At 45.8% G+C, this 13804-nt stretch overlaps 1 protein-coding gene across 1 annotated transcript; it reads right to left on the minus strand.

Moving 5' to 3' along the window:
• Window positions 1-11861: 11861 nt before the first annotated feature.
• On the minus strand, window positions 11862-13502 carry LOC310791445 (E3 ubiquitin-protein ligase TRIM21-like; the record flags this gene model as incomplete). Its single annotated transcript, XM_083653138.1, has 1 exon — window positions 11862-13502. The coding sequence occupies one exon, from the start codon at window positions 13500-13502 to the stop codon at window positions 11862-11864; it is 1641 nt and encodes a 546-aa protein (XP_083509264.1).
• Window positions 13503-13804: the final 302 nt, after the last annotated feature.

A 13804-nucleotide genomic window follows, 5' to 3' on the forward strand; every position in this document is an offset into this window, starting at 1 on the left:
GCACCGTCCACTCGTTTGCAGTACGAGAACAAGTGGAAGATATTTTCTGACTGGTGTGCACGCCAGAATCAGGATCCAGTGCACTGCTCGGTGCCCACGGTTCTGGAGTTTTTGCAGCAACTCCTGGATGGTGGTCGGTCTCCCTCCACATTGAGAGTTTATGTGGCTGCTATTTCTTGCCAACATGTCCAGATTGAGGGTGTTACCGTAGGGGGCCACAAGCTTGTGTCCCTCTTCTTACGAGGGGCGACGAGGCTGCGTCCCCCAAGGACCCCAAGAGCTCCAGCATGGGATCTGCCCCTTGTGCTGGATGCATTGTGTTTGCCTCCCTTTGAGCCCTTGGCCCAGGCAGGGCTGAGGTGGCTGTCAATGAAAACCGCATTTCTGCTGGCCATTACCACAGCAAAGCGGGTTGGGGAGTTGCATGCCCTCTCTGTGAGTGACTCATGTCTGAGGTGGAATTCTGATGACTCAGGGGTCACCTTATGGCCAAACACGGCGTTCCTTCCGAAGGTGCTGTCACGGTCATACCTTAACCAGCCTATCCAGCTGGCACGATTCAACCCCCCACCGGAGGAAGGTGTGGGTGAGGTAAGACTGTTATTATGCCCGGTGCGGGCCCTTAGAGCTTATGTTGAAGCTACCGCGTCAATACGGCGGTCAGAACAACTCTTTGTCTGTCATGGCGGCCCTAAGAAAGGTTGTGCTTTGTCCAAACAGCGGCTGTCCCACTGGATTGTGGACACCATCGCCGATGCCTACAGGGCGAGTGAGCACCCCCCGCCATCCGGGGTGAGGTGCCATTCCACCAGGAGCATTGCAACATCATGGGCTGCCCTGAGAGGGGTGCCCCTGGAGGCCATATGTGCAGCGGCCTCATGGGCGTCACCAGGAACGTTTTCCAGGTTCTACAGGGTTAATGTCGCCACCCCGCATCCACTGGGAGTGGTCCTGTTGCCAAGTTCCTCTGCCTCCACGCAGTGAGGTGGGTACTTGGGATTCTTTGTGACCTTGTTGGTAGAGGTCATCCAGTGCTTAAAGCACCGCCTCTGGCGGTCAGGAGGGATGAAATAGAACGAAAGTTACTTATGTAACTACGGTTCTATGAATCCCGGATGACCGCCAGAGCGTTCAGTCACTCAGAATCCTCATGGTTTCGCGAGAAGATTCCATAGGAAAAGAGCCGCGGATGACACCGGAAGATATAGACAAGCCGGCGTCACGCGGGGGTCACGGGTGACTTTGTTGGTATAGGTACTCGACCTGTGCAAGCGCGAGACGAAGATATTCAGTGCTTAAAGCACCGCCTCTGGCGGTCATCCGGGATTCATAGAACCGTAGTTACATAAGTAACTTTCGTTTCCCCTTCTCCAATTGCCTGCAGGTCCAGTATAGGTGGAGTTAATCAGGGCAACCTGGAGCACCTGATCAGTCTCCAGGACGCTTTAAATCTGGCTGGCACCTCAGTCTGTCTCTCTCCCTCTCCATGCCAGCACCATGGCTCTTTGTTTGTGAATTTAGTTTCTACACCTTACAACACTCTACCCACCATTCCACACTCAGCCAACAGCTGACGCACTGATTTCACTGACTTACACACCTCATAGTACATTTTTGTATCTTTGTTTACATTTGATTCATTAAAATTGTTACCTCTTACCACTCTAAACAGTGTGTCTCCCATTTTTGTCATGGCTTCACGAGCCAGGTCATGACAAATGGGGGGCTCCTGTCCGGTCCTGTTTATAAAATAAGTAATTGAATTGGCTCTACAGTTGGAATGAGCTGATGTAATTCATTTTTTGTTTTTGTTTTTGTAGTTGTTGTGCTACTGTGGAGATACACTGAGTGGATTAATAATTTTGTTTTTGTGATTTCAGACTTGGTGCCAATAGGTAAGTGTCAAAGGGTGCAAGTGTTTTCTGTGGTTGCGCATATTCCCTGGTAGGTACAGCGACCATTCCTCTTTAGGATCGTTGGGCTTTTTCTTTCCCTGTAGTGCTGTAAAGAAATGGTTGGCGCTATTGTTCGTATGAATTTAGCTCGGGAGCGCATCCCTAGCCTTGGTGAGGGCTGCCAGTTAGTGGTCTCCTTCACCTGCTAGCGGGTTTGAGTATATTCGACCCACGGAGTTCGACATGACATGACTAGCGTGTGTCATTGCATGCCGGGTTATGACAATTGGTAATCTAGGATTGTCCCTTGTCATGGCTAGCGCATAACTACCCGCCATTAACTTTGCATGAAGACTAGGGATGAGTTATTTTAGCATAGGTGGAAATAGAGGGGATTTGTGTAGCCTACTATTTTGTGGGTGATTTGACCCTGGGCACCTTTTTGGCACTTACTCCAGAGCATGGAGCAGGGTAATTCCTTTGCTAAATGTATACTTAACCTTGTCCCTATGTCCATTTGAAAAGTTAATGCAGCATTAAAAAAAAAAAAAAAAAAGTTTGAAAAAAAAAATGGAGAAAAACACCTTCCTTTTTCAGAAGGAAATAATAGACTTTTAATCTGACAAGAAAAAGCCTGCTACGTCACAGTGGGGAGTGGCTCCCGCGTGCGTGTCTCCCTCTCCCCTCCCACTGTCGTCAATTCCGTGGTCAAATCAGTCGCATTTCAGGACAGATAGTCAGGTCAGGTACTTATGCTAGTCAAAGTCAATCAGTCAGCCAGTTAGTCGGTCGGTCAGTTGGTAGGTTAATCACTAGTTAGTTTTTAGTATATAGTTAGTCATTTAGTCAGTAGCTGCCTGTAGTAAGTCGTTGTCAGTGAGTTTTGGGTCGGGTGTCGCCAGGTTACTGCATGCAGATAACAAGCTGTCAGCTCCACTCTGCTGCTGCTGCCTGTCTGCGTGACACTCTCTTTCTATCTCTCTCTCTCTCTCTCTCTCTCTCTCTCTTTCTATCTTTCTCTCTCTCTCTCTCTCTCTCTCTCTCTCTCTCTCTCTCTCACTCGGTGTGTGTGTGTGTGTGTGTGTGTGTGTGTGTGTGTGTGTTTGTGTACCTGTCTGCGCGGTGACACGCTCTCTATCTCTCTCTCGTCTCTCTCACTCGCTCCGGGAGGGAGGGAGGGGAAAGAGCGAGTGGAGGGGCCCTCCCGTCAGTCCCCCTCTCTCCATCTCTCTCTCTCTCTCTCTCTCTCACTCTCACTCTGTGTGTGTGTGTGTGTGTGTGTGTGTGTGTGTGTGTGTCGAATTACAGTCCGCACCTCGGCCCGCCTCCGCTCGCTTGTGTGTGTGTGTGTGCGTCGAATTACAGACCGCACCTCGGCCCGCCTCCGCTGCTTGCTTTCAGGCTTCTCCACAACTCTCTCTCCGCGGTCCGTTGTGGGCTGGCCTGCTCTCTTTCACTGTCAAAATTAGGCTGAGGACCATCACATGCATGTGCATAAACATTTGCTACCTCCTCTTCCTCCTGAAAACCGGCGTTAGCATCCATAGTGTGTGACTGACAGCCCTGACCTAAGTGACGACAGACAGAGGGACAGACGAGCATGCCTGGCGACTCCCCACTGTGACGTCAGAGTTTTGGGATCCAAGATGTCAAAATAAAAGTTCAAAAAGTAAAACGACCCCAGAAGTCACTGTAGTGTATATGTAAGTGTTTTAATGTGAAAATCGAGTTCCTCCATAATTCACCTACACATTGACTGATTGGGGTCTCTAACCTGCCCCATGCTCTTTAAGTTGACTTTGGCATTTGGGAGAATAGAGGGAGCATTTTTTTTTCCCTCTCTTGTTTGGTGTAAAGTACGAACAATAGAATAAAAATAGGAGAATTTGTAGAATAAAAATAATGCTTGGTATATAGATTACTTTTTGTTTTGAATACATTTGAATGTAAAAAAAAATGTCTGATCTGGTGGCAGATTTTGTTAAGGCTCCATTAGAAGGGGTTTTGGATAAATGTACTAAGGAGCAGCTAGCCAGCTATTAAAAATAGCTAGCCATTATGATATTGAGATTTCTGATAAAACGGTTAAAGACACTGTTAGGAGTATTTTGAAAGCAAATCTGAATGACATGGGGGTTTTGGCTATTGCTCAGGAGGAGCCCTCTCCTGTTAAATTAACTGTTTTGTCGCCACCTGTTCTGGCAAACAGTAATTTAATCATTTGAACAGCAAAAAGAGTTGCTTGAGCTACAGTTACAGCATGAGCAAAGAAAGCAGGAGACTGAGATTGAGAAGCAGATCACATTTGAGAAATAGCGGTGTGAGGCAGAGAGAGAGAAGGTGGCCTTACAGAAATACAAGCTGGATTTGATCAGAGATGGGAAGATGACTGCTGACAGGTCTGAGGAGCTGGAGAGTTTCAGGCTTGGTTCTGAGTTGGCGGCAGATCACTTTGACATCTTAGGAAACTTGCGGTTATTGCCCAGGTTTAACGAACGGGAGCCAGAAACATTTTTCTCCTTGTTTGAGCGTGTGGCGGAGACAGGAAGTGGCCGGAGTCTGCTCATGCGCTCATGCTCCAGTGCGTATTACAAGATACAAGATACTTTATTAGTGCCACACAACAATGTTGGTGGTAATTGTTAGGTACAGCATGGTAGCTCAGCTTCAGTGCAAGAAGTAGACAAACAGACACAACACCATAAACATTACAGAACGCACAGAGAAACATACAGCAGCAGAGAAAAGTAAAATTCCAGATTGGGGGGGGCTAGCAGGGGGAGTTTAGAGTTCGGATTGCTGTTGGGAAGAAGCTGTTTTTAAACCGGGTGGTTTTGCTGGATATGGCCCTGTAGCCTCTTCCAGATGGGGTGCCATGGCACGAGTCCGATACCTCACGAGTCCGACACCTCACGAGTCCGAAAAAAGAGGCATTGGACAGGGGATCATGTCTATGTTCCCCGGGTTCTATATTCCCCGTTTTTCACTAACCCTAAACCTAACCTCCCCCAGACCCTAACCCAAAACCTAACCTCTCCCACCCCCACGCCTAAACCTAACCTCCCCCAGACCCTAACCCAAATTCGGTCTCGTGAGGTGTCGGACTAGGGGGCAGTCCCCCCAGAGGGAAGGAGTTGGAAGAGGTGGTGAGCTGGATGGGAGGGGTCTCTGATGATATTTGCTGTCCGGTTGGAGGTGCGTGTTGTGAATAGTGAGCTGATTGGGGGGAGGTCACGGCCGATGATTTTGGAGGCCTTGGTGACGATCCGGTCCAGTTTCTTTTTGGTGTGGGTGTTTGAGTTCCCGTACCAGACAGTGAGAGAGGATGTGAGGATGCTTTGAATGATGGCTGTGTAGAAGTGGACCAGTAGCTGTTTTTTGATGTGATATTTTTTCAGTTGTCTGAGGAAGTACAGTCTTTGTTGGGCCTTTTTGATGGTGTGGGTGGTGTTGATTGTCCATTTGAGTGTGTTATTGATGTAGGTGCCAAGGAACTTGAAGGAGTCTGTGATGGTTATGGGCTGGTCTGAGATATGGACCGGGGGCTTTGTTGTTTTGGGTTTTTCCTGAAGTCGACAGCTATTTCCATTGTTTTTGATGTGTTGAGTATTAAGAGCACAGGACGCATACTCATCGTTGTCTTTTGTTGAGAGTCAAAAATATGATGTGGTTAAGTCCACTGTGCTGAGAGCATATGAATTAGTCCCCGAGGCATACCGTCAGCGTTTTCGGACGTGGAGAAGAGGTGATAAACAGACGCATCTCGAATTCGCCCGTGACCTGACTGCTCATTTTACGCGCTGGTGTTCCGCATTGGAGGTGGTGAATTTTGAACAACTGTGTGACTTAATAGTCCTGGAGCAGTTTAAAAATTCCGTGCCTGGTAATATTGCCACATACATCGGTGATCAGAAAGTTAAAACTGCTGCCGAGGCTGCTGCTTTGGCTGATGAGTACGTTTTGACGCACAGGTGTGACTTTGGCAGAGCGCGCACGCGTATGGGTTTGAGGCGGTCACTCAAAGTGCACGGTGTTTATTCTCCTGGTCATACATATAAGTCTGACGTGTGCAGTGGCATGCAGAGTTCAGCTAATATAAAGATCTGTAACTATCTTTATAACTAACCTCGTTTTGACCGTGCTTTCTCCCTCCAGGTCGATGCAAGTCACGTGGGGGCGGGAGCTGTCCTTCAGCAAAGTGATGATCTAGGTTTTGATAAACCAGTGAGCTTTTTCTCAAGGAAATTTAACTCATACCAGCTAAATGACTCTACTATAGAGAAAGAAGCACTTGCACTAGTGTGGGCGCTGATTCATTTTGATGTGCCGGGCTCTGGTGTTGTGCCTGTAGTGGTCTACACCGACCACAATCCCTTAACGTTTCTCAACTCTCTGCAGTGTCCAAATCAGAGATTGGTCAGATGGTCATTATTGTTACAGTCTTACTGGTTGGAGATCCGTTACATCAAAGGTTCTGACAATGTGGTGGTGGACGCTTTGTCTAGAGCTCCTCATCAGTAGGCTAAATGGCCTGTTCTAACCATGCCTGTTTGTTTCTGTCCCATTCTTTCTTCTTATTCTTCCCTCTTAAATTGCTTCTTACTGATCAGGTTGCTGAGGGGAGGGGGAGGCAAGGTGTATTGGAGGTGGGTGACAGACCCCAGGTTGGTTTCCTGTTAACATGGGAATGTTTGTCCCATTAATGTAAATACTGAGTAAAGCTAAGCATTTAAGTTTGTGATTGTTAAAAGTACTGATACTAGTAAAATAAAAGTTTACACCAAATATTTGAAGTTAAAATGGTTAATATAAGAAAAGAAAATATTTCAACTTAACACATTCACTGCCAGCCGTTTTTTTTTTTACTGTAGGTAGGTTCTGCCAGAGGGTTTTTTTGAGGATTCTGGCTTATCTTTCAAGACCCGAGGATTCTTTTCTGCTAAGATTTTGTGAACACACAATATCTCAAAAGAACTAATAGAATGTGTGCTTTCTCTGTCTAAAAGAGTTAGTTTGTAGAGTTAGTAGTTATGTAAGCATTAGCAGTTGAATACAGCATGGTTTCAGCGTTTGAAAAATTATTCAGAGATAAACGGCTTTTTGTGAAATTCGATAGAACAGTCACTTTAACCATTCATTTTTGGCATCAGTAAGACGTCAGACATCTAAACAATAGTTTTGAACAGTAATTTCCTCCATAACATCAGGAAACCCCCCTCTGCTTCCAACTCCTCCCTCCGTGGGCGTTCTCCTCCGCCCTCCTTGGCTCTGCAGCGGGTCTGTGACAAACGAGTTGCTGCTGCCTGGCAGCCTGGCAGTCTGGATGGGGCTCGCTGGATGGGTTTCGCTCGTTTCTTGGCGGTCCGGTTGAGAGCTCTGATGAAGCTCTTGCGATTCTGGGCTTATTTATGGTGCGTGTTTCAAAGTGTGCATCCAGTCTATTCTTGGAACCCCCCACCGTTGCCACCGCTGTGCGTCACCGCGAAAGTGAAAGCGTTTTCGCCATCCATTCTACAGTATGAGAACGGCTTCCTCGCGCTTTTCCCTCCAGTTTTGGCTCGCCTCTTCCTACTGTGGACATGTCGCCACTCAGTGGGTCGGTAAAATAGATTATACACATTCAATACCTCCAATTCTGGTATAGGAGACGTAAAAGGGTTAGATCAACGTCCCACCGTCAAAAAAAAAAAAAATGATTTTGTTTGACGTAAAAACACGTCATTGGCAGTGAACGTGTTAAGATTGTTGTGTTAAAAAATTAGAAATTTACATTTGAATTTAGGTTTGTTTAAAAAAAAATCTGTTTAATATATTTTTTATTTTGAAGTTTGTTATATAATTGGCTTCTGGTTCCGGGGTTTGGGACCCCGCTTCTATGGGGGAGGGTGTGACTGCCCTCTGCTTTGCAGGGCCTGCTTTGTGTGTATGTGTGTATGTGCATAATGCTGCTGCAGGGCTTGGTGTGCTTGTGTGTGTGGTTTCCCCTTCTCTAATTGCCTGCAGGTCCAGTATAGGTGGAGTTAATCAGGGCAACCTGGAGCACCTGATCAGTCTCCAGGACACTTTAAATCTGGCTGGCAGACCTCAGTCTGTCCCTCTCCATGCCAGCACCATGATTCTTTGTTTGTGAATTTAGTTTCTACACCTTACAACACTTTACCCACCATTCCACACTCATCCAACAGCTGACGCACTGATTTCACTGACTTACACACCTCATAGTACATTTTTATGCCTCCGCCGGCGATAGCCAGGCCGGAGGCATTATGGATCCGGGTTGTCCGTCCATCCGTACGATGTTTGTTAATGCGATATCTGAGGAACGCCTTGACGGAATTTCATCAAATTTGCCTAAAACATCGACTTAGACTCAAGGATGATCTGATTAGATTTTGGTGGTCAAAGGTCAAGGTCACTGTGACCTCTCGAACGCCATTTTCAAGCTTGTTAACGCGATATCTCGAATGCCCTGACGGAATTTCATCAAATTTGCCTTGAACATCGACTTAGACTCAAGGATGAGCTGATTAGATTTTGGTGGTCAAAGGTCAAGGTCACGGTGACCTCTCGAACGCCATTTTCAAGCTTGTTAACGTGATATCTCAGGAATGCCTTGACAGAATTTAATCAAACTTGTCTCAAACATCGACTTGGGCTCAAGGATGAACTGATTAGATTTTGGTGGTCAAAGGTCAAAGGCCAAGGTCACTGACCTCTCGAACGCCATTTTCAAGCTTGTTAGCGCAACATCTCAGAAATGCCTTGACGAAGTTTAATCAAATTTGCCTCAAACATCGACTTGGACTCAAGGATGAACTGATTAGATTTTCGTGGTCAAAGGTCAAGGTCACTGTGACCTCACGAATGCCATTCCCAAGTTCGTTAAAGCGATATCTCAAGAACGGCTTGATGGAATTTCTGCCAATTTGGCTCAAACGTCGACTTGGGTGCAAGGATGAATGGATTACATTTTGGTGATCAAAGGTCAAGGTCACTGTGACCTCTCCAACGCCATTTTCAAGCTTGTTAACGCCATATCTCAGGAATGCCTTGACGGAATTTCATCAAATTTGCCTCAAACATTAACTTGGCCTCAAGGATGAACTGATTACATTTTGGTGGTCAAATTTCAAGGTCACTGACCTCACGAACGCCATTCCCAAGTTGGTTAACGCAATATCTCAAGAACGGCTTGATAGAATTTCTTCTGATTTGGCTCAAACATCGACTTGGATGCAAGGATGAACTGATTCCATTTTGGTTATCAAAGATCAAGGTCACTGTGACTTCTCGAATGCCATTTTCAAGCTTGGTAACGCGATATCTCAGGAATGTCTTGATGGAATTTCTTCGAATTTGCCTCAAGCGTCCACTTGGACTCAAGGATGAACTGATTACATTTTGGTGGTCAAATTTCAAGGTCACTGTGAACTCACACACCCAATTTCCAAGCTCTGTAACGCAACATCACAGGAGCGCCTTGACGGAATTTCTTCCAATTTGCCTCAAATGGCGATTTGGACTCAAGAATGAACTAATGGTGGAGGCATAAGTCCGCGTTGCGGTCGTTCTAGTTGTATCTTTATTTACCTTTATTCATTAAAATTGTTACCTCTTATCACTCTAAACAGTGTGTCTCCCATTTTTGTCATGGCTTCATGAGCCAGGTCATGACAAATGTCACCTTCAAACACACCTGTCTCTGCCGCGTTGCTCCGCCTCTTCCTGCAGTTAAGTATTAATCTCATAGCAGTTAATGTTTTGTCCCTTTGGACTCACTGTCCAAATGCTGCAATGCTTGTCTATTCATACATATATATATATATATATATATATATATATATATATATATATATATATATATATATATATATATATAAAAACCGCCTCCTGGTGGATCTGGTCCAATGAGAGACTGGATTTTTTAATCCAAACCATTACCACACCTGCATGGACTTTAGGCCTGAGACTGTCCTACTACAGCCTCTCCTTTGTCTAAAAGCACACAGTCTCTGTTCATCTCCATGACAAATCCCAACAGTGATTTGAAAACCCAATCTCAGACAGTTCTGTCAATCAAACAGGATTGTAACCCACAGCTTGTACATCTGGGGGCCCAGAACTGAACTGGACTTTGGAGCGTATTCGGATCCGACTGGAAGCTGCTGAACAGCATCAACCTCAGCAGAACATGTGGGGAAAACAGACTCGAGGCTGTGAAAGTCAAGGATGCTTCTCTCTTAACACATTCAGTGCCACAGCGCTTCAGTAAAATTGTCTGGAGCCTGTGCCAGATTCACTTCCATTCAGTTGAAAACAGCTATAGAATTTTTTCTATTATGGCTATATTAACAGGGCTGGACTTTAATGAAACATTGAACACTCCTGCTTCTTCCAAAGAAGAAATTTTGTTTCTAGACAGTTCCATTATGAAATTACAGCCTCTCAAAAAAGTGCACTTTCAAGGGTTTTCTGTCGTTTTTTTTTTCTTTCCAAGATATAGCCCCTTTTATGAATACCTTTTGCACTCTAATTTCGAGCACATTCACTGACTCTGGCTGGTGTTTTCTGATGTGGTGGCGTGTGGTGTGGTTTCTGTGCAGCCACACACCCCTCTCCCCCCCCCCCCCCCCCCCCACCTCTGAGCTGCGGGCTCCTCCCACACGCACAGAGTTTGCTTTCTCGACTCCGTTTTTGCCCCACAGATCCCAGCTTTGCTGCGCGCATCATTTCCTTGATGGGCATCAAGGAAATGATGCGCGCTGGCAAACGCGACTGAACGAAAAGGCTTGGCCCGTTCGGCTTCGGATGCTGGCTTTCTAGGAAATCGTGTGGAGATAGATAGAAGCATAAGAGCTCAGTTGTGAGCGCGGATGCAGCCGAGCCCACTCTCGCTGTAGACGGAGCAATATATACGGCTCTGGCAGAAAGCATGCATCGGTTTCCACGGCTTTCTCCGCTGTCTCCTGTACAAAGTAAAGGATCTGAGGTGGGTGGAGCAGCTCCTGTGACGATGTTTAAGGTGGCGCCGTGTGATCCCTTGAAGGGATTCATGCTCACTGGCTGGGTACGACCTTAAACAGCAGAATTATGGAATAATATGAATTATGATTTTAGGACGTCCACAGACGTCCTTGGCACTGAACGTTACTTTTTTTTAGGACGTGCACAGACGTCCTTGGCACTGAATGTGTTAATGCAAAACACTGACAGAATGAAGACAAACAAACAAGAGAAAAGAGGAACAAAATGTAAAAGGTTGAAGCATAAATGAGCAGAATGACCTTTTTGGCTCGTAAGCTTTTAAAATGTAAGTCTGGGACCCCTTGTCACATGTTGCATTGTCTCCCAGTTAAGTTCCTGAGTATTATTAATTAAGTAACCTGTGCAGGAAGAGAACAGTCATGTAACCATACAAGCTCTTTCTATTGGGTTTTATTTATTTCAGTAAACATACAGTACAGTAGATTGCAGAATTCTTAGTAATTGTGTAGAATTAAAATGCTCAGTAGCTATAGTACACTGCTACGAGAGTAATCACCTTGTAGTTCATATCCTGGACATGTTACAATGAAACAGGAAAATGTGTAATTTTCACACTCCTGCAAAAGTGGTTAGATTCAATGACATTTTATGATTCCCCGTGTTTGCTGCAACAAATATCACACATAAATGAAAAACAGGATATATATTTTAAAAAGAAATACTGAATTTACCATATTACCCAGAATCTGGAGTTTATATGTGTATTGTTTTTTCTCTCTCTTTCATGATAACATTAAATCATTTTGCCAAGGAGAAGAAATGTATAAGGGGACAAGATACATTAGTAGTAGTCTGGGTAAACCCAGCCTTCAACGTGATGTCACAGGCTATGCCTGTAGCGTAAGTTTCTTCGTGACTGATAGCACATAGAGGTCACGTGGAGGCTGGTACAGTTTTTTCCCCACAGACAGGGAGTTTAGTCTAATCTGTGTGATTGACAGGAGAGATGATCAGAAGGGTGGAGTTTTTACCACCTTCATTATTACCGGGACAGAAGTATGGGTAGAGTTTCTCAGTTAAGCTGCAGCCAGTAAAGGAGTAGATAAGAGCTGCAGCATCTACATCATAAAAGGAGACCAGACCCTCCTCATGATCCACAAACACCCCGACCTTCTGAGGCTTCATCTTCAGAGAGAGGAGGACAGGAGGGACAGTAGCAGCTTTGTACTCATTTCCATTTCTCAACACTATAGTCCAGAAACCATCCTCTGGGCTCAGTGTGATTTGTCCCTTCCTGTTGATCGACCCTCTGGCCACTCCTACATCCCACTCAGTCTTCCCTTTAACCTGAACCTCATAGTAAAACTTCCCTGAAGAGAAGCTCTGCTTTCCTAAGATCATGGCACAAGTAGAAAATCTCTCTGGGTTGTCTGGGAGATTCTTCTTTACATCACCATGATGTACTTGTTTCCCATCATCAGACAGGATGAGCGTGGCTTGTGCTGTATCAGGATCCAGAGTCACATCCACTGCATACTGCTGGACCCTCTTCAGCTCAGCCTCAAGCAGCTTCTCCATCTGTTTCCTGAGAGTCTCCTCCAGCTGAGCCACAGCTCTCCTCACAGTCCCCTCATATGAGGAGCGATGGACACTGACCTCTGTCCAGTCCTTGGTGTGTGGAGGAGTGTTCAGGGATGGGAAGCTTTGGAGGAGGTGGAGGTGGTCTTCAGTGTGTGAGAGCTGCTCCACCTCAACGCTTCTCTCCATCAGCTCAGAGATTTCCTTTTCCAGCTCTTTGATGAAGCTTTCAGCCTGTTTCTCAGTTGTTTTCTGCTTCTCTTCAATCGTCTCAATGAGCTCAGCCTGGCCTCTCTCCACAGACTGCCTCAGAGCAGTGAAGACCTGCACACCGTCTGCTATCTCTCTGTCTGCATCTTCCTTGCTGAGCTCCACCGTGTGTTTGATCTCCTGAATCTTCAGTCGTCTCTCCTGGATCTTCTGCTGAATTCCAGCCTCTGTCTTCCCCAGCTCAGCCTTCTTTCCTTTATATCCTTCTTTCAGAGGAACAATGTCATGTGACTTGTGGTGTAAAACAGTGCAGAGCAGACACACACACATCTGGTCCGTCTTGCAGAACAGCTCCAGTGGTTTATCGTGCTCTTTACACACCCTGTCTTCCAGGTTCTCCACAGGATTGATCAGCGTGTGTTTTCTCAGGCTGGTATTGTTCTGATGAGGCTCCAGGTGAGTCTCACAGTAGGAGGCCAGACACACCAGGCAGGACTTCAGGGCCTTCAGTTTGGTCCCAGTGCAGACGTCACAGGGAACTTCTTGGCCCATATTTGGTCTCAAGTCTAGGTTGCTGCTGGTTTTCATCTGAGTTGACTTTCTGAACTGAGCAGCCATCTCAGATATGAAAGTATTGACCCGCAGCAGAGGTCTTATGTTGAAAAGCTTATTACACATGGGACACTTGCATAGGACACTAACATCCCAGTACTGAGTGATACAGTTTTTGCAGAAGTTGTGTCCACATGGTGTGGAGACTGGATCAGTGAACACATCCAGACAGATGGAGCACAGAAACTGATCTTCAGATTGGAGACTGTGGGCAGCTGACATATCTAGACACTGAGAACAAAAGTGAAAGTGTTAAATAACAATACTGCAGGAAAAAAGCAGAAATGTGGCACAAGGAAGCACAGCAGGCCAAATGTGAATAAAGAAAAGAGAAAAAAGGAGCTTCTTGGATACTTAGAGACAGATTTTAATTTACGAAGTAAAATACATGTCTACTACAATAGTTAAACAAACAATGTACATCTTCAATAGACAGGGGCACAAAACGCAACGCGTTTCAACCTCTCTGGTCTTTGTCAGGCTGTATGGCTGAAAATGGACTGCTGCACCTGTATAAAAGGCAT

This window comes from Poromitra crassiceps (assembly GCF_964638095.1).
Source record: "Poromitra crassiceps genome assembly, chromosome: 16".
Taxonomy (NCBI): Eukaryota; Metazoa; Chordata; class Actinopteri; order Beryciformes; family Melamphaidae; genus Poromitra; species Poromitra crassiceps.